The sequence below is a fragment of the Lagopus muta genome, chromosome 3 (assembly GCF_023343835.1).
Source record: "Lagopus muta isolate bLagMut1 chromosome 3, bLagMut1 primary, whole genome shotgun sequence".
Taxonomy (NCBI): domain Eukaryota; kingdom Metazoa; phylum Chordata; class Aves; order Galliformes; family Phasianidae; genus Lagopus; species Lagopus muta.
Genome location: NC_064435.1, coordinates 86,523,626 through 86,542,541, shown reverse-complemented (window position 1 = coordinate 86,542,541; position 18,916 = coordinate 86,523,626). Strand labels below are relative to the sequence as shown.

At 37.9% G+C, this 18,916-nt stretch overlaps 1 protein-coding gene across 1 annotated transcript in view; it reads right to left on the bottom strand.

Annotated features, from left to right (window-relative positions):
* Positions 1-18,916, bottom strand: part of RANBP9 (RAN binding protein 9) — a 37,521-nt gene that overhangs the window by 8,822 nt on the left and 9,783 nt on the right. Inside the window, exons 3-8 of the mRNA XM_048940390.1 lie at positions 10,527-10,579; positions 8,809-8,976; positions 5,349-5,371; positions 2,602-2,786; positions 1,746-1,858; positions 309-417 (exon numbers count right to left, since the gene is read on the bottom strand). Of these exons, the coding sequence (XP_048796347.1) occupies positions 309-417; positions 1,746-1,858; positions 2,602-2,786; positions 5,349-5,371; positions 8,809-8,976; positions 10,527-10,579 (651 nt within the window). The remainder of the gene's footprint in view (positions 1-308; positions 418-1,745; positions 1,859-2,601; positions 2,787-5,348; positions 5,372-8,808; positions 8,977-10,526; positions 10,580-18,916) is intronic.

Here is an 18,916-nt window from a genome sequence, read left to right as displayed (position 1 = left end):
GTGACACTATCAGTTACATTTTAAGTTTTACTTGACACTGAATCCAATTAAAATTCATTTTTAAAAGTACAGAAACTTAGTTCTAGAGCACAAGTCTACAGCAAGACGTGAACTATGCTGCAAAACAAGACCTTGATGACAAAACCTAGTTTAACACGTAGCAAATAAATATAGCATAAAGAAAAAAAACTACACATTTTCTAAAAAATGCTGCTTAACTTTAAGTTTCTGTGAAAACTTTAATTGTCTTTTCTCAGAAGGTAATTGTGTCATCTATAAACACACATCTGTATAATTTGAAGACTCACTTTAATGCAAATAAGAGATTAGGATTTCTTTCTAGTAAACTTGGATACAACTGTTGTGTTGTTTCAATGGCTTCTCCCATTCTTCCTGCTAAAACCAATTTCTGAATTCCTGTTCACCAAAAAACAAATAAGAGATTAGGATTTTTTTCTAGTAAACTTGGATACAGCTGTTACGTTGTTTCAATGGGTTCTCCATTCATCCTGCCAAAATCAGTTTCTGAATTTCTGTTCACCAAAAACAACAGTTAAAACGACAGCTAATGGATTAATACACGTAAATTAGTTATTACAAGACACTGCAACCATTCATCAACAGGGCTGTTCATTAGAAAGGAAAAAAAGCTTAAAGAAAAATCATGCTTCCTTAAAAAGTTCAATAGGCAGAGTGAAGAGTCAGACTCTACCTACAGCTATCTAAACAAGTACTAAGTAAATACTTTCATGGTCAGTGTGTAACTGCTTTGAACAAGGACTGCTCATTTAGAGCTAGATTAAGATTGGAGACATCATTCTGTGATATATTTCTCAGTTTCATACCTTTGTATACAAGCACATACCAAACTACCATCCCCCAAGAATGTCCAAATTACTTCCCACACTCCCAATGGTTCAATTTCAGCCAAAAAAATTAGTGTCTCTCACCTGCAACACACGCTTAAAACCAGGTTACAGATAACTAAGTCTTTCCACAGCAGACTTGGCAGCTTTAGTTAATGCTTCTGCTGCTGTAACCTGGCACAAGCCTCAAACAGCCTCACAGCTCTAACCACCAACTGAGCAATTGATCCTAATGAAAAACAACCCAACAGACAAGCTATTCTTCCACCAAAGCAGTTTCCCCATGTGCTGTGTCATGCAGTCACACAAATGCTTGTGTTCATACAGCAGGGATCAAAATGAATGGGGGAAGGCACTGTTTTCATCAGGCTGCCAAACAGCACAGCCAGAGCAAGTGAGAAGCTATTAATTCCCCTTCTCCTCTCTCCCTTAACTGTAAACTGGAAAAAAAAAATTGACATTTGCTTTAACTCAAAGCACTTCCTAAACTCTAACCTTTATCACTGAGAGAAAAGTTTAAACTTTTATCAACAGCTTTATATTCCTGTTTGTGAGAGATAGGGGTCAGTCACAAGCACTAGTTTACAGACATTACACACGTTTGTTTAAGACAGATCACAATTTTCCATTCAAGAGAAGGACAACAGGTAATTTACCACATCCTGCTACATCAAACAAGCTCCAGGAGTATTAGTGCAGTTCATCTTAGGCAGCTGTTCATATATGCACAGCTTTACAGGAAAGTAAAGAACTGTACTATGAAACAGTGCTGAAAGAATATTCTACAACAATCTTTAAGAGAAAGATCTATGCAGTATCCATTTAAGGGAGAAGGGAAAACAAAAAGAAAAGAAGATGTAATGTGCTTTCCAGCCTTACTTTGTCTATTTTTAATGGAAGCTAATTCTTCTAGCACAGTCTGGTCTGTGGACCTGGCGAATGCCTCTGCTGTTGCACAGTATCCATGGTGAACTAAGTAAGATGACACCATTCTAAAAATAAACAAAAATAAAACCCAGAAACATTTATTAACTAGATGTGCAACTGAGAACTCCTTGAATGTAAAACTTCTGTTTCTGCAAAAAAAAATAGTGACCGAATCAAAGATTTCTATTTGAAGTTCAGAAACTTCTGTCCAAGTCAGACTAAAGTAATTCAGTTAAGATTCAGTATCATCTCCAAACACAGTACTAAGCCAGCAGAAATAATTTCATTACAATGACTTTTAATAAAATTGTGATCCAAAGTTTGACCAATCACAATACAGTCTGCTACTGAAGCTTCTTTATTACTCATGACACAGACTGAAGTGATTCAGTTTGCATTTTCACCAGGAAATTAATGCAAAGCCAAAGCCACCATTTTTGCACTTCACACACAGAGGAGCCACAAGCTATACTGGCATGCCAAAGGCTAAGGAACACTTCCAGTTGCTCAAGTATTATAGCTGACCATTGTGCTTGTGGCAATTTTACCAAAACACACCAACCCAAACTGGATAGGTCAAATCAGAAGATTTACACTTATTACACATTCTTATTTAAGTAATGACAGAGAAATCTCCCTCGAAAAGCATCTGCTTAATACATGTGCTTAATTCACATATATTCACATATAATTCACATATATATTCACAGGTTTTTGAATAAGACATCAGGCATGGCATCCTAAAGACCTCTGAAATCATCAGATTAACTTTTTTTTTTTTTTAAGTGAACAATATTCAAAGTCTTACTTCTGAATCATTGTTTGCCATTCTCCTTCCCGATCTCCTATTGGAAATCTGTCAATCTGTGCTTGAATTTTGGTTCTCCATTCTCGCATATAGTCTTCAATATCAAATACGAATGGGTGTTGTCCAAAATTAGCATCCACAACTTCTCCTGGTGTCTGCAGTCCTACCGTAGGGTACAAGTTTGGCTGCAAGAAATTTTTTAATTAGTTTTCTCCTCTTATACCTAATTCCCCACCCCACCCCCCCACCCCCCCAAAAAAAAAGAAACAACAGAACTCTGTAATAACTCCAATGTTACTAGTAGTGTGAAAAAGCAAATACCCCTGGATCTGCCCAGGGAGGTTGTGGATGCCCCGTCCTTGGACGTGTTTAAGGCCAGGTTGGACGGGGTCCTGGGCAACCTGATCTGAATGTGTATGTTTGGTGGCCCTGCTAGGCAGGGGGGTTGGAACTACATGATCCTTGGGGTCCCTTCCAACCCGGGTGATTCTGTGATTCTGTGATCATACATCCAGCATTTGAAGCAACTTCTACCAATCCAGCAATACAATGACTGATGAGTTTTATTCCCAATGGTTCTTTATTTTGAAATAAGTAACAAGGCTTGTGAAGGGGCTGGAGAATATGCCCTATGAGGAGAGACTGAAAGAACTCTGGCTGTTTAGTCTGGGGAAAAGGAGGCTGAGGGGAGACCTTATTGCTCTCTTCCAATATCTGAAAGGTGCTTACAGCACAGTGAGGTTGGTTCTGCTCTCTCTGGTGACAGGACGAGGGGAAATGGCCTTAAGTTGTGCCAGGATAACTTTAGGTTGGGTATCAGGAAATACTCCTTTACAGCAAGGGTTGTTAAGCACTGCGATAGGCTGCCCAGGGAGGTGGTTGAGTCACCATCCCTGGATGTGCTTAAAAACCATTTGGATGTGGTGCTCAGGGACCTGATTTAGCAGGGGGTTGTTAGAGTGAGGGTAGGATGGTTAGGTTGTGGTTGGACTTGATCTTTAAGGTCTTTTCCAACCTGAGTGATTCTATGATTAAGTAAGGCTTAGTGATCATTCTCTTTCCAGTCAGAAAAGGCACTTTTTAAACTGTGATAAAGTTTACAACTTTTGGGTTGAATTTCACAAAATATTAAGTACCAATTTTTAAATGATTTTCCAAGACCAAGATTAAAATTTCTTTTAAAAGAGAATAAAAATTAAACTTACAAAGTGGGCCATTTTCCTTTTGGAGTGAAATACTTAGAAACATCACTGAATTTTAATGGTAAGAACTGACAGGATAGAGGACTCATTAACCTCAAATCCAAGTGCAATGCCTAAAAAGAACAGCAACAGCGCATTGGGGTTCTCATGAATTCCTGAACTTGTATCTAAAAAAACTTTAAAGCACTCATTGTTGTCTCAGTTTTATTTTCTGGTTAGAGATTAAGTCTCAATGCAAACTTGAAATATGCCAAATACGAGAAAAGTGAAGTCTGTGGGTTGAGATTAAACTAACTTTCTTAGCATCTCAGAAACGGTATGGCAAGCAGTTAGCTTTTGGCTTTATGTTTGGTATATCCATATCCTACTTACACCACAATCAATGGTGTTATGGTATAATGGTATGCTGGTCTACAGAACTGTGTACTGAATGAATGGCAGCTATGAGTACCAAGTTATCACCAGATAGGCCACTAAGAACCTGAAGCCCAGTGAAACTAAAAGAAAAATACCCTGATTGTTAAAACCATTCCAAAGCCTCTCTTGTCTCTTCTCTACTCTGGCTTTCTAAATTAGCCTTGTTTATAATGTTATCTAGCCTAGACTAAGCAACAAAGCACAAGTCTTAAAGCTTCTGATGCAATGAAAGCAATCAATTCTAATGGGGAGGGGTCCAGCTTCAAACTTTAGGTGAAGATGTCAGTTTTCCTGTGCTGGTACCATAGCAAGTACTCCTGCTGGCATCCCACAGATCCAGGACAGCAGCAGCTTCCTGCATGAAGCACCCAACCCTGTGCCACCTGCTTCATTTTTCCTCCCCACCTCCTATGGCCATAGCTAACAGAGCAGTTGGCCAGATGGAACCATTACACTCTGTGCCTTAACCAGACTGAATCAGAAATAACTGGATGAGAAAAAGCAAAGTAAGTGCAGTATCATGCCTGTACCAATAGCACAGGGAAAACATTTATAGTGATCTTAAGGAAATACAATTTAATTAACCAAAAAGATGAAAGACTTCAAGTACCTGCAACTTCCTCAAAAACCAACCAAACAATGTTTTAATGTTTGATCTCATGAAGCAAACTTGTAATGTTTTTGAAATCTAAGCATCAAGCATGAGTTACACTGACAATGTCTTAAGTACCCAGCCTTTCCACATATGGTAACACAGCTGTACATATGCACAGTGCTGGTGTTTCATGAAGCACTGATCTTTACATAAGGCCTGGCTCTGTCAAATCAAGTGCAAACTAAATAATTGTATGTACCATTCCTTCATACACAACATTCTGGTGGAAGTTCACTAGAATCACTTGAACACTGAATACCTGAATAGCAAAAACCCTGTCAGGTTCGGTGTAAAAACAGAAAACTTTTTGCTTCAATTAAGAAATCATCATTTAAAAGGTGAAAGGATCTGATTTTAAATCAGTGAAGAGGATTTTCAGTGGGTTTCTGAGGAATAAAAGCTAAATGCCAGTTAAATCTAAACATCGGTTTATGTAACACATAGAAAGTTGTCTGAAAATGCGCTTGTCTTACCGGTAAATCTGTGAAAGCGATGCCTGTAATGAGGAGAAAATTAAGATTAATTTCTGTATGTCTGGCTTCTAGTCACATTTTCTTAAGTATATCATCACACGTTCAGAAAACTCACCCAAACTATCTCAAAATAAGCAGTTAATGATGACATTCATGATGCTCAGGCACAACTGATGTGCTTGGGTAATAAACAACAACATTTGGCAAAAAGTTATTTTCTTTCAAAAGCACATAATTCGCCCACAGTTTTTCATAATAGGGCCAAAGATTTAGCAAGCATCATGCAGATAGGCAGACTAAGAAACATGAAGATTATTGCTACAGATTAAAATTTAGGGGGAAAAACCTCAAAGTATTTCTTCTACGTGCATGTCTTAATATTGAGATGTCAAGGCTCACCCATGTCTTGCTTGCCATTATTTTTCTTTGTAAGCAGGCAATATCTATAAACAGCACATGCCTGTAATACTCTGAACAAGGATGGTAGATGTTTCACTCTAGCTCACCCCAGGGTGACTTTTTTGTGATCACAATAGCTTGATATTCTGTTACATAATTAAAAGCATCTATCCACCCACCCACAGGACCAAGACACCGATGCTGTCATCTCAAGATTAAAGAAAAATCTGACCTCCGTGCATTTCAGGAACTTCAAGCAGATCAGGGGAAAAAAGCTATCATTTAAAAATAAATAGGAGGAGGTTTACTTCTCCAAATAGCCAAATAGTAACAGTACTCCGTACTTTTCTAATTGTTGGAATTGTGACTTCAACTTTTTTCTTCTAGAAGTACATAATGATTCAAATCCACTTACCCCTTGAAACCTGTATTTATTTTCACAATCACTGCCTTTTCAAATGTAAGATTTAAAACATAGCTTTTAACCTTTTGTCCTAAATCCCACCACTGCTTTCTGTCTCCATTCTTCACCAAGATTTCAAACCTTGAGAGCAACTGAGTTCTTACAGCTTTGGTACAAAAGGATGATGTATCTGGTAAACATTTCCTTTCACCACACCTCAAAGCTATCATTTTACCTACTACTTTTTCACTTATTTTTAAGTGAAGAGTTATAAAAAAAAAAAAAATTCTGTTTGACACATTTTGAAATCCAACTCATTCTATTCCAAAACAACCACAACCATTATTAAGGTAGTTAAGTGGCAAGAGGCAAGTGTTTTTGGTCCTCCTCTCCCAGATTCCCTCTTTTTCATTTTAGAGGGGGTAGAAGGGGAACGTTCCTCATCCAATCCTGGGTTTCACATTTGCAAAAATCTTAGCTTAGACCTTTCTGCAGCATCAAATTCCACACTGAGCCAAAGATCCCCAATACTACTGTTACATCTGCAGCCCGGAGAAGAAAACTGCGTTGTCTGATTTGAGATTTTATGAATCCTAGACAACAAGAAGCAACAACACAAACCTCTAATTTATTTTTTCCCCTGAATAGAGAATCAGAACTCCAGTTTTAGAAAGTCAGTCTAGCAAAGCCCACATCAGAACAGGTTTCTTTCTGAAATCCACAAAGCGTTTATCAGACCCTCTGCTACAGATGACATTTTACTTGCCTCTCCTCTTTGCCATTCTGTTCCCCTCTTTAAACAGATTTCTGTCACTTGGGAGTGTTAATTTCACAGTTGGCCTAATCTAGTCTCTATTAAGACCTTCACTGAAAAAGAACTTTTACTCCTTCCCACTTAGCCCTTCCGTGCATGTGATCACAACTGCTACTAGTTCCAAAAGATGAAACAAGGTAGATTACTCCTCTCAGCTTTAACCAAGTTAAAGATTAGAATAAACAAAACATCAGTCTTATCTTTCAAATACATCACTACACAGTGCATGGTTCAAGCATACTCATTCATTTATATTAAGTCATGATAGAATCACAGATTTACTTGGAAGAAACCTTTGGAGGCATTGTAGCCCTACTCAAGTAGCAGGCAACAGAACTCCCAAGTCAGACCCATCTGCTCAAGGCCAGAGCAAACTGTTCTGTTCTGAGAGAATTCAAGCCATGCCCTTCATTTTACTACTTTCCAAACTTCCTACATGTTTGGAAACATGAGAAAGTTAAATAATGACTTTAAGACTCTGTAATCTCAGTATCTCATTTCAAGCGAGCTTCTCTTTTCCTTATCACATTTCTATCCATGACAGCTTCTCTTTTTTCTGAGCCTTATCCTTTGTATCTTCTTACTTCCTTCAGCACAGTTCCAAGATCTTGGGACTTGGTAAAGAGATCCTGCTCTCTCCTTAATGCAGGAAATTGATTTTTTTTTTCTCTCTTTACACTACTTTACACTTTGCTCCTTAAATTGCATTAAGTTACTGCATTCTTGTACATTCAACCATCTTCAAACTCTAGAACTATTTGTCTTGCACAATGCTAAAGTGTACCATAAGTACCTTATGGACTTAGTGGCAGTGCTATTTGTGTAATTCCTGACAATATCCCAACTACACATGACTCCAGATGGGGAATCCAAGAGACACTGCTCTCCAAGGTATGCTCAAAATAATGCTAGCTTTATATAGGGCTTAGTGAAGGTTAAGTGCTCCCTATACAGCAGAAATGAATTTAAAATTTGAAAGCTGCTCCAGAAGTAACATCTCCCATTTTACTATGCCATCCTGCAACATCAGAGGCAGATGTTGGTGGTATGGCAGTAGAGGTTGAACCTTCCTATCAACATTCTGTCACAAGCTGTCGCAGTGCAGCAGACAGCAGCAGAGGGGCAGTCTGACAGAATGGTGCCTGACCTGGAAGCACAGATGAAGCAAAGATGTGTCACTGATTTCCCCCATGTGGAAAAAATGGCACTCATTGACGTTCACTGATGCTTGCTGACTGTCTAGAGACCAAAGAATGGATTTGAGCACAGTGATGCAGCAGGTGGTGTATTTCAGCAGTGGTGGCTGTGGCTAAACTTTGCTAGTGCAGATTGTTACAAGTGCAGCACGCACTTTTTCACGGCTGCCAAAAGCACCCAACTAACAGTGGTGGCTATGTTGAAAATGAGAGTTCTGCAGCTAAAAACAGGCTCTCACAAATGGCGTTACTGTGCTCTTTGTATCAACTTCAGGTTGCATGGAAATAAAGAGGAAGGCATTACTTTCAGAGTAACCTATGTATCCATTCTCCATTTCTTCAGTACTCTTATCAGTTGCCTTCTATTATGAACATTAAATATTTGTGGCCTTAGAGTTCATAAATGTAGGTCCTATGGAAGGAGATGCTATGGCAAATCCTTCCAAATTCACAAGGCATGTTAGTGCATACAACATGTATGAAATGAAATCCTTTGCAATTCTTCATTTATTTCATAGAATATAAGGTTACTAAAAGAACTGTTCAAATACATCACTCCTAGCATGAGCTGTCTCTGATTTAAAATACGTAGGAAGCATCAGATTTCTAGACATAATGCTGTCATTAAGAGATGATGTTTCTCCATACCCAAGCTATGTCCATTCTTTGTGTAGAAGCACGTATTGTTGATAAGGTTGACACAGCAACCAATGACATCACCCGTAGTAAATGTTGGGCCATAGGGTTGTCCAGTTCCAGAGGAACAGAATGAATGTCCATCATCTCCATGGTAACCATATGAATGTTTATCCCAACCTAGAGGACAAAGCGTTTACAAGTTGTTCATTTCCTTTATTACAAAAATAACAGAAAGACAAAGCAAAGTTAGTATATTCTAACCAGGATAGAAAGATCAATTATTATGCTCAGCTGTCTAAGATTTCTTATGCAACTAACAGAACTGTTTCATTAAAAAAAAAAAAATCACAACAGCTTCTTTTATCAAAATGGCTGAACAGGTGGCTCCATTTGCAGTACTTAAAAGGCAATACAAATTTAGAAAACACTTTCCCCTTAAGCAAACATGCAAAATTATCAACACCAAAAACATCCTCAGCTGCAATGTTGAAATTTCAAAGCTATCTGTACATCTGACATGCTCTCCTCCAAAGCAGTGAAGATCTTCCTGCTCTTCCTTTCATCTTACAAAACTGTTGCCTCCATATTTCATAATCAAATTCTTCCTAAAACCCAAACATACATCTCTGGGGAACCATACGTCAGTTCCTGGTCGTTCTTAATGACTACTTGTCAGCAAACAATTTATGCATAATAGCAGAGTCTCTAGACTACAGTGGCCCTAAGCTTTGCCACCTCCATCACAAAAAGAAGGAAAAGAAATATTGATACAGATGAAAGTCACAGGCAGCAGGCAAGTCATTACATATGCAAACATGGCACTAATTCTGTAGGCAAAGATGCTGTAGAACCAGTTAAGAAACCTCACTGCTGTACTAAACAAATTCACAGCTTCTGATTCAACACTATGCAAAAACTCCTAGAAGGGAATAAACTTTCAGGCACCGCAAAATATTTCTTAACAGTTCTATTAAATGCTTATTCAAAATGACAGAGCAAGATCTCTAACACAAGCTACCAGTTCCACTGGGTAATATATATTATGACTAAGAGTTTATACTGACAATTCCACAATTATTTTTAGCAGATGACTGTGGGTTTATTCTCTCTCTTCAATTTGCTGCATAAAATTTTTAATGTATTTTCATACTTAGGTCCTTAATCACTATGACCCATGCCAGACTCTTGCACTGTAGCTTCAGTTGGCAAATTAAGCATCTTCCAATAAATTAAATACTCAAAATTAATGCAGTTACACTGATCAGTTACATCTTTAAAAATTGTTTGTACAGCACCCTAACTGATATTCAAAGAGAGAGAACATGGTCACACAAAAGTCAATCTAGCATGATTTCACACTCTGTATATAGTTAGTTTCCCAAGAAAACAGTTCTCTTTTTTCAAAAGACAACTAACAATGTACAGAAAAACATGCACACAGAGCTTTTTTTTTTTTTAAATCAGGAAATATGATTAAAACTTTTAAGTCTATTTGTTTGCCTAACCTGCATAACCTGTTGTCAGTGTACAGGAACAAATATGCAGTAACACAACAGAAAGCAAAGCTTTCTACCTGCAAGTTCTACATGCTGCAGATAAACAGATACAACACAGATGTCATGCTACACTCTGGTGCTTACCAGAACTCTCCTATGAAGCTCAAGTAGATTTCAAATCAAAATGAACCATCTAAGTAACCTACCAAATATAAAAAGTACTAAACATACCTGGTAACCTGTTCATGTTGACACCCTGTGCCGAAAGCCCAATCCCCATGTATCTGTAAAAGTGAAATAAGAGAAGAAATTTATGTCTCTTACGAAAATATGTATACATGGGGGATGTTGTCAAGAAACACTGTATGCATTAATCATACACCAATTAAGCCAACAAGATGTGCTTTAAAACTGGTACCACAGCAAGAGAACTCAACAGAAAAGTCATTCCTGCTATACACTGTTTAGTATAGACAGTCTCTGTCAGGATGGATAACATTCTTCTCTTCCAGGCATCTTAGGTTACTCATAGAGAATACAGACAGTACTTAAAAGTTCAGAGCATGGATGTAGAAAGTGGCCTAATCACATTTTTATTCAATGCGTGCAATCCTGTTTTGCAGTCTGGATTGAGTGATTTTGTGAAATGCATGGAAAACTGCATATTTTCAGGAGCAAAGCGCATCCTCGCGTGACACTCACAGGAAGATCAAACTAAAACATGAAAGGCCTGGATCACAGAGCAGAATGCTACCTTAAGACATTTAACAGTAATATTACTTAGCTGTTAGGAATCTGTTGGCAAAGGAAAGGGGGAATTTTTTAAAAATTATTTTTTAATTATTTTTTTTTTTCTATTTTGCTGACCAGTAATCCTAAGTCTAAGCAAGTTATTGCTAGGTCAATCAGGCTCCAGAGCCAGCTCTACAAAAAGTTTTGATATTCAGTGTCCGATACAATTTTTAGCCATTTAATAGCAAATAAAGGAAACTCAAAACGAATAATCACCCAGTTCCACCCTCCCAACAACAGTATTTCAAGCGAGTGAAATCAATTTGACTTCTGTTTGTTAAGCAAAAGTTACTTCACAACCACGATGGCGGGAAATCAGAAAGAAAAACACAATGAAAAGCTCAGCTTTTACCAGCACACCAAAACAAAAAAACCAAAAGCAAACAGAACCAGCCAAAGCAGGCATCACCTAAACTTCACATTTCTTAGATTATCACAGCACAACAAATTCTTTTGACAACAGTTCAAACTAATTAGCATAAGTTTACCATGAAATACTGGATAAGCCATATTAACAAAATATATTTCCCTGTACCAATTTGAAAATAGCTCACGACAACAAGCATAACCTTTGTATTCTCATTTAGTAAAATGCAGTTTTTTAATGGAACTGATCTACTAGAAAACACAAATTGATCTATTTAAAATATGTTCCACATAGAATGAAACTGAGCAGGAAAACACGAGTCATATTTAACTGCATAAAGGGGTTTCTGCTTTTTGTAATGATCATCTCCAATAGTAACCTTATCTGCTTCTATGTTTGACATTCTACATCAGCCCTCCTCTGCTACTATTAATTACGGTATCAATCTTCCTTACCCTCCAACTCATGAAATGGAACCTCACAAACATATGTACTGCTTATATCACATTTAGGGATACTGAAGAGCTGAAGCAAAAAAGGCAACAAACCAAAGCATCAGTCTTTTCCTCATTGTGAATTACATCACTAAGACACCACTACAGCAGAGACAACAACCATAAATGAAAGCAACAAGTGGAAAACCATTGATTTTGTATTAAAAAGTAAGCACAGTAGAGCTTGATGCATGAAGAATTCTCACGTAAAGACTGAAAATCCATTCTTGTAAAGCCTCCTCTTGGTCAATTCAAAACATTTTTTATTTTTAGATAACCATCAACTGCTGGAAGCCTTTCAAATCAAGTCATTTAAAAAATTTAAAAAACGTTCAAGCAACCTAAGGTACATTTCAGTATTCTTACAGAGACAAGATTTAGGTTATACAGAAGAAAGAAGATAATTGATAGAAAATGATCACCTAGGAAACACTTTGGTACTACCTATGCTTCCCTTAGATGAACACAGAATCATACAGGCTGGAAAACACATAAAAGATCATCAAATCCACCCACCAACCTCATCTACTCAGTTTCTTCACTAGCCCATGTCCTCATAACACACTCTGCAACTTCTGAGTTTTCTCTTTAGCTTGCTAACAATGGTAAAGGTGCAGTCACTGACTAAGATATCCAGCAGACTCTATACAGTCAGGAACAAGGATTCTGCCATTGGTGGTGACTAAAGCAATGCTGACACCAGATTGGCAAGGAGATGGATGTCTAGAGGATGTATTTTTCTCTGGGATTCACTTAGGACTGCTGAATGGTAACAACACTGCACCAAAGGGACACGGCATGAATTGAAATTCAACTAAAATCAGATTAAAACATTTTAAATAATTGACACGTCTACTGCAGACACCCTTCAGAAGGAGATAGGGATGGCTACCATTTACAGTTGAGAAATGAGCAAAATTTGGCTAACACCATCTGTTCTGGTTGATGTGTAGTTAGTCAACTAGGTAAACAACTGTAAATTGAGGGGTGAAATGGTATCATGATGTACAGGTTTTAGATGTCATAAAATACATCAACACAAGTTGTACTGATGCAAACTGCTACATGCAACTGTTTAATTTCTTTTCCCGGCAACTCTAAGCTTCATAATTTGAGAAAGATTTTTGTTTGCTTTATAAACCAGTTTAGTTCATATTTAAGCCCATAGTCATTACCTGCAATAAGACTTGCTTCAGTGACAAGAATTACCCAAATTAAGATTCAACTGTTTTCCACAAAGTAATGGAAAAGCAAACATCAAAAATGCAGGTATTATGCTAAGTACTTTTATTCTCCACTAATACAAAAAAACTTGGGCTTTCTTCCAGTGAAATGCATGAGAAGCATTAAGCTCACAATAACTCTTTCTTCTTCAAGAGCCTTTCCATACAACGAGCTGAACTTACATTTTTGCTGGAGACTAAAGTTTTATAGCATGTAGGTTTACAGCAGCTCCAGGCTATGAAGAAAGCAACTTAACACCATACAGTAGTAAAACCAGAGTTTCTGTAATTTGTGTAACAAAATGACCTAAGTAGTCCAAGCACTACGTGACCTTAAATTCATAAATAAGGCAACTGAAAGATCCTCAATTTTCACACGTGCTGAAAAAATTCAGTCATAAAACAGGTGGAGTTTGTTTTACTGTCAAGTTATTATCTTACAAAAGGGTACAAGAAGGGAAAAAACACAACATCTTTAAGAATCTTAATACTGAACTTAAGAGGCTATGCAACCGACTGACTGGAAGGATATACAAAGTCCAAATCACATCTTCCTGTTATTTTCTACACTGTCTTTACTGGCAGTGCACAGAAATACAGCATACCAAGAAGGTACTCAGATTTCATCTTTCACAGAGCTAGTCTGCATTAAAATTTTGTAGGAATGTGCTCATCTGAGACTCTTATTGTCTGCACATTCACAATAAGATACGAGCTGTTAAACTTCTCTCTATTTAAGTGTTTCAAAATATGCCATAGACAGTTTGAGTCTTTCATACCAAACTGAAAACAAGTTTAATTTTGTGAAATGTTGCCAAGGAAACAGTATTTTGAACATGATAAACCTGACTAGATGGATCTAGTTCTACATGGAGAGGAAAAGAAAAATCAGACAGTCATCTTTGGCAGCGCGTGAAACTTACTCCTATACCATTTTCCTGTAATGATCCTAGAGATAGCTATTTACTGTTCCAACCTTCAGATAGCCCTCTCACTCTCTGAGATTGCACCATTTCTGTCTAGTGACACTTCTTGAGAACAAAAGCCTTTCTGGTGACACTGCAGCCAAAAAAAGAACAGCTGCACAGACAATAAGATAACGCAAGACAGTGAGAGTGTCATCCGTGCAGTTTATTTACGTGGCTGAACCTTGTAAGAAAGGAATAACTTACAATTCTGTAAGAAGCAGAAATCAAGAAATGAGTCAGTCTCTACACTTTCTTTCTAAATTTCTAGAAAACATCAACAAACAAAACCCCTCCTTGTTCCAGCTACAGGTATCTCTGACCAACTCAATAATCCTCCTGCACTTTCAAACATCTGACGAGCGGGAAAGAACTACAATTGTCACCTGCATGGATAGAAAACGAAGTAGTGCTATAGTTATAGAGGAAATACACTTGCTATTTCACAATCCAATCTCCTCCTGCATTAAGTCAGAGCATTAAGATAATAAAGCTACTTCAGACTTTTCTTGTGTATGAAGTAGAATTAAAACAAGTACTCTGCTAACGAATGCTAATAACATGTAAACAGAGAGTAAGAGAAGATTGCACGTTGTGGTAACAGATGACTGTTATTGCAATAAATAATTGCTTTCTGAGGACACAACAGAAGGACAAAAATAGACCACATGAAGTTTTTCTGTTAGGTTAGTAGCATACAAAACAAACACAAAGAAAACAGCAACTGAAGATTTTTCTGTGGTTTGTTTACAAGAAAACAGGTACACTGGGTGCCAAAAAGGAAAAGACAGCTTATTGCATCAGCAATATTTTTTGCAAGAAAGCATTGTTTCTGCTTAAAGATTTACACACATACTTTAAAGGACAGCACAATGCTGGATGTCACAAGCATCACTCAAACACGCTAAAATTCTGCCTAAACCACAGGCATGGGTGCCATGGAAAATGAAATGTAATTCACCAGGATGTTTTGGGATAGTTGGTACTTATTTCTTCACTCACCTCACCGCATACACCATGCATACTGCAAAACATAGCCAAAACAGAAACCTAGTTGTATTGGACAGTGTTTAAAAACAGCCATAAGCCAACGCTACTAAAACCCACACTGATACACCTGTGAGTTGTTGTAACATTTGATTTTGGTACAGGACGTTTAGCAGATCTTACAAGTGCAATACAAAGCTTGTCTGTAAATATTTGCATCAGTACAACCCACTACAGACCAGTAGCTCCCATAGAGGTGTTAGCTCTGTGCTATCTGCTAAAAACACTGCAGCCTTTCCAACCTCCGTGTTCTTTGGTTTTTTTTCCTTCTTCTGGGCAACTTCGTAATTCCAATTCCTGATTTCATTCTTCTTAAAAGAAGATGATAAAATCCTCTAAGTGGATATAATTAAGCATTTATCTTCCTCAGCTGTTCTAAAAGTACAAAAAATTGCCCAGAAATAAACGGCAATGGTATCAGTTGCCCACTGTTCAAAATTGGGCTTACAAACCAATGCACGAGATAAAGAATGGGCAGCATTAAAGACATTGAGTATAAATGCATTTTCCCCAAAAATTTACTTGCCCAGGGAAGGAAACTGACCAAAAACAAACAAACAAAAAAAACCCACACTCTCCAAGTGAAAGACTTGACAACCATTAAATCCTGCATTTGAACTAACATTAGGTGGGCATGAGCTGGTTCTAAAACCAGAAATGGCATTCCCTCCCTGCCAGGGGGCAGATGCTCATTTCTGCTCCAAGAAGCCCTCTCTCTGTACGCTGCCATATAAACAGACATACTGGGAACTAATTAGGCTAAAAAACAACTCAGTCTTGAGGTCAGCTTCTGGAGAACAAGCTACCCACTCAAGTTTATCGTGTAGCTAACACAAACAGCTACAAACTGGGACAGGGCAAGAGACCTCAGTGAGCGTTCAGAGACTGCTGCTTTTCATGGCTGAATCACCACAAAGCATTCAAACCACAGCTTAGAATAAAAACCGTAAACACAACAAAAAACTTGCTCTGACTGGAAAAGAGGAGATTCACTGCACATATCAACAAGCCTAGGTCTGAAACTCGTGTAGAAATGAATGATCGCCCTGCGATACACACACAAGCTATTTATAACACAGAATGACAGGACAGCATTTGGCTTCTGGTAGCCACTGGACACCCTTCAGACAGCCCTTAGGAAAGTGAAACTGGAGTATATTTAAGCCTAGAGTGCCCAAAGAGAGCAACCAAAGGGTACAGTAAAGCTCATGGACTCCTAACAGAGAGGATACAGATGACTCTTGTTCACTAAAGAAGAATGCCCACAGACCACTAGAGCTTACATAAACCATGACAGCATCATGCAAGGAACTTCCAGTTGCAAAAAGAGGGTGGGATTTGCTGCTATCTAAAATAAAATGCTGCGCTGTAAGGCAGATGCATTTCTCCTTTACACGAAGCCAGAGGAGCTACATGTGCAAAAGATTAGCATGGCTCAGTGAAAGCCAGCATGAGGAAAGTGAAATCAAGAATTGAGAGTGGATATATTCTCATTTGCACATACCAGCCTAGCAAAGAGAACAGACACATGGGGGTCACTTCCAGAAAGTAAGGGGACTGTAATTGATTCCCAAGTCACAAGAACAGGACTTTGCACATCCTTGTTCATTTCCATTCCCAGACCATCGATGTATGCTGGTATAATTAAGCCCTTACTCTAGAAACTTAGATGACACTAAAACCATAGTTGTAAGAAATTACAGTAAAACTTCATTTGTTATTTCTAGTTCTCTGACAGAGCAATTTCACACTGAGAACTGTTATGAACTTAAAACTTAACTTAAAGCTACAACTATGTTTAGCCTCCTCTACCATATCATATTTTGCAATCAATTGCTGCAACACTCTCAGATCTGACTTACATATTTACTAGGTTTTTTGTTTTGAAATAAATTTCTATTAACTGGAGATTTCAGTAGTTATCCAGATATAGCTTATTGACATTAATAGTCTCCTTCCTAACATGTCCTGTAACGACTGTAATGATCACCTTTGTACTCTTCCCCATCCTACATCCATTACTCACCTATTGCTATTATCTCTGACCACTCACATCCCTGTCCACAACGTTCCATGTGAGGCCAAGCAAAACAAAGCAAAAGTAAAAAGGAGAACAGAAAGAGGTCCTCAGACTGCAAAAGGAGGCATGAAATTAAAAAAAAAAAAAACTGAAGAAATGCAGAACAGAAAATACTTACAAAACAGTATGACAGCTTCTAACGAGAACATTTAAAGTTGGATAAGAATTATTCACATATCTGTACTACAGCAGCACATAAAGGACATTATGGCTCTTCATGCCAAGTGCTATACAAATGCCAAAACAGTTGTTGTTTGAAAGATATTTCAACCTTACTACTTTTACTAAACTTCATTCTCACTTCCCTTTTTCTCATCTGTTACCACCAGTTGTTGCACGGCCCTATCATCATTTCTCACTTATTATCAAAAAACAACTTTACTCTTCATCTGTTCTGCAACACTAACCTCCGTATCTATTTCTTATTTCCTAGTAAGCCTGCTTTTGTGGTTTCTTCGGTATCCTACAAGTTGGTTACTATGCAAAATGAATATATTATGCACTTTCAAATTCCTACTCAAGACTACGATCCCCCAGATACATACAGAATTTAGTGGCCTAGGTCACCAGAGCAACAAAATCAATTCTGCTTCCCAGACAGAACAACAAACCATAGTGGAAGCCCTGTCAGATCTACACCCTATACAAAAAGGAGCTGTGCTCCAACTTTGCAGGTGGCAAAATCAGCTTTGTGATTGCTCAGGAACCTTGAGATAAACAAGATCAAAGTCCAGGAACAGGACCACCAAGTTCTCAGGTGACAAAAAAATCAGATCTCCTAGACAAGGTTTTTAGTAAGAGGTTTTGATGATTTGAGGCAAGCCACACTATGCTAGAGTACACAAACATGAATGCAGATAGACTTGCTCATATAATTTAATTCATTGATTAAATACTTTAAGCTGCACATTTATAAGAAACAAACACTAAAAGTAAAGGCCACTACCAAAGGGAATTGCAAACAGCATTATATTCTCCATTGGCATTTATGAAGGCTGCAAGCTGTACTTAATCTTGCAGACAGATAGTCAAGCTGCCTCTAATAGTCCAGGATTTTATTTTAAACAGCACCATAAAATAAGGGCTGTTGTGCTTCCACAGCCAGGCTCAGACTTGAAAGTACATTCTTTTGCAACAGTAAGGCATTCCAACTAATTGATCATATTAGTTGCATGCTGGTCCCCTACAGTCATAGTCTTCATGAACTCTTTTCCCATTACCAGATGCCAGGAAGAAAGAAAAAAAAATGTTAAGACTGCGTGTGGAGCCAGCCAGCTGAAACAACAGGGAATGAGAAAGAACTAATAAAGCCCATAAGACTGTTCTCTGTAGACCTACTTGTATGTCTCTGCATTATATTCCCCAGTTTAATAATTTGAAAGTAAGTTATTATTTTGAACACAGGAAAACACAGAACTGTGAGATTCACACTGCATCTTGTCAAAAGTCTCTTGGTACTGAAGGCAGGGTCTAGAGATGGAAACGTCCACTGAGGCCCCACGCCAGTTCCTGCTCTTCAGCAACTAAAGCTAGATTTGGCCTTGGCTCTGTGCACCCATGCTGTATTACACTAAGAAACTACACGAAGAAAACAAACAGCTCACTGGTTAATTCACAAGTCTTAGTTACAGACAGCTCACAACTCTTGAAATT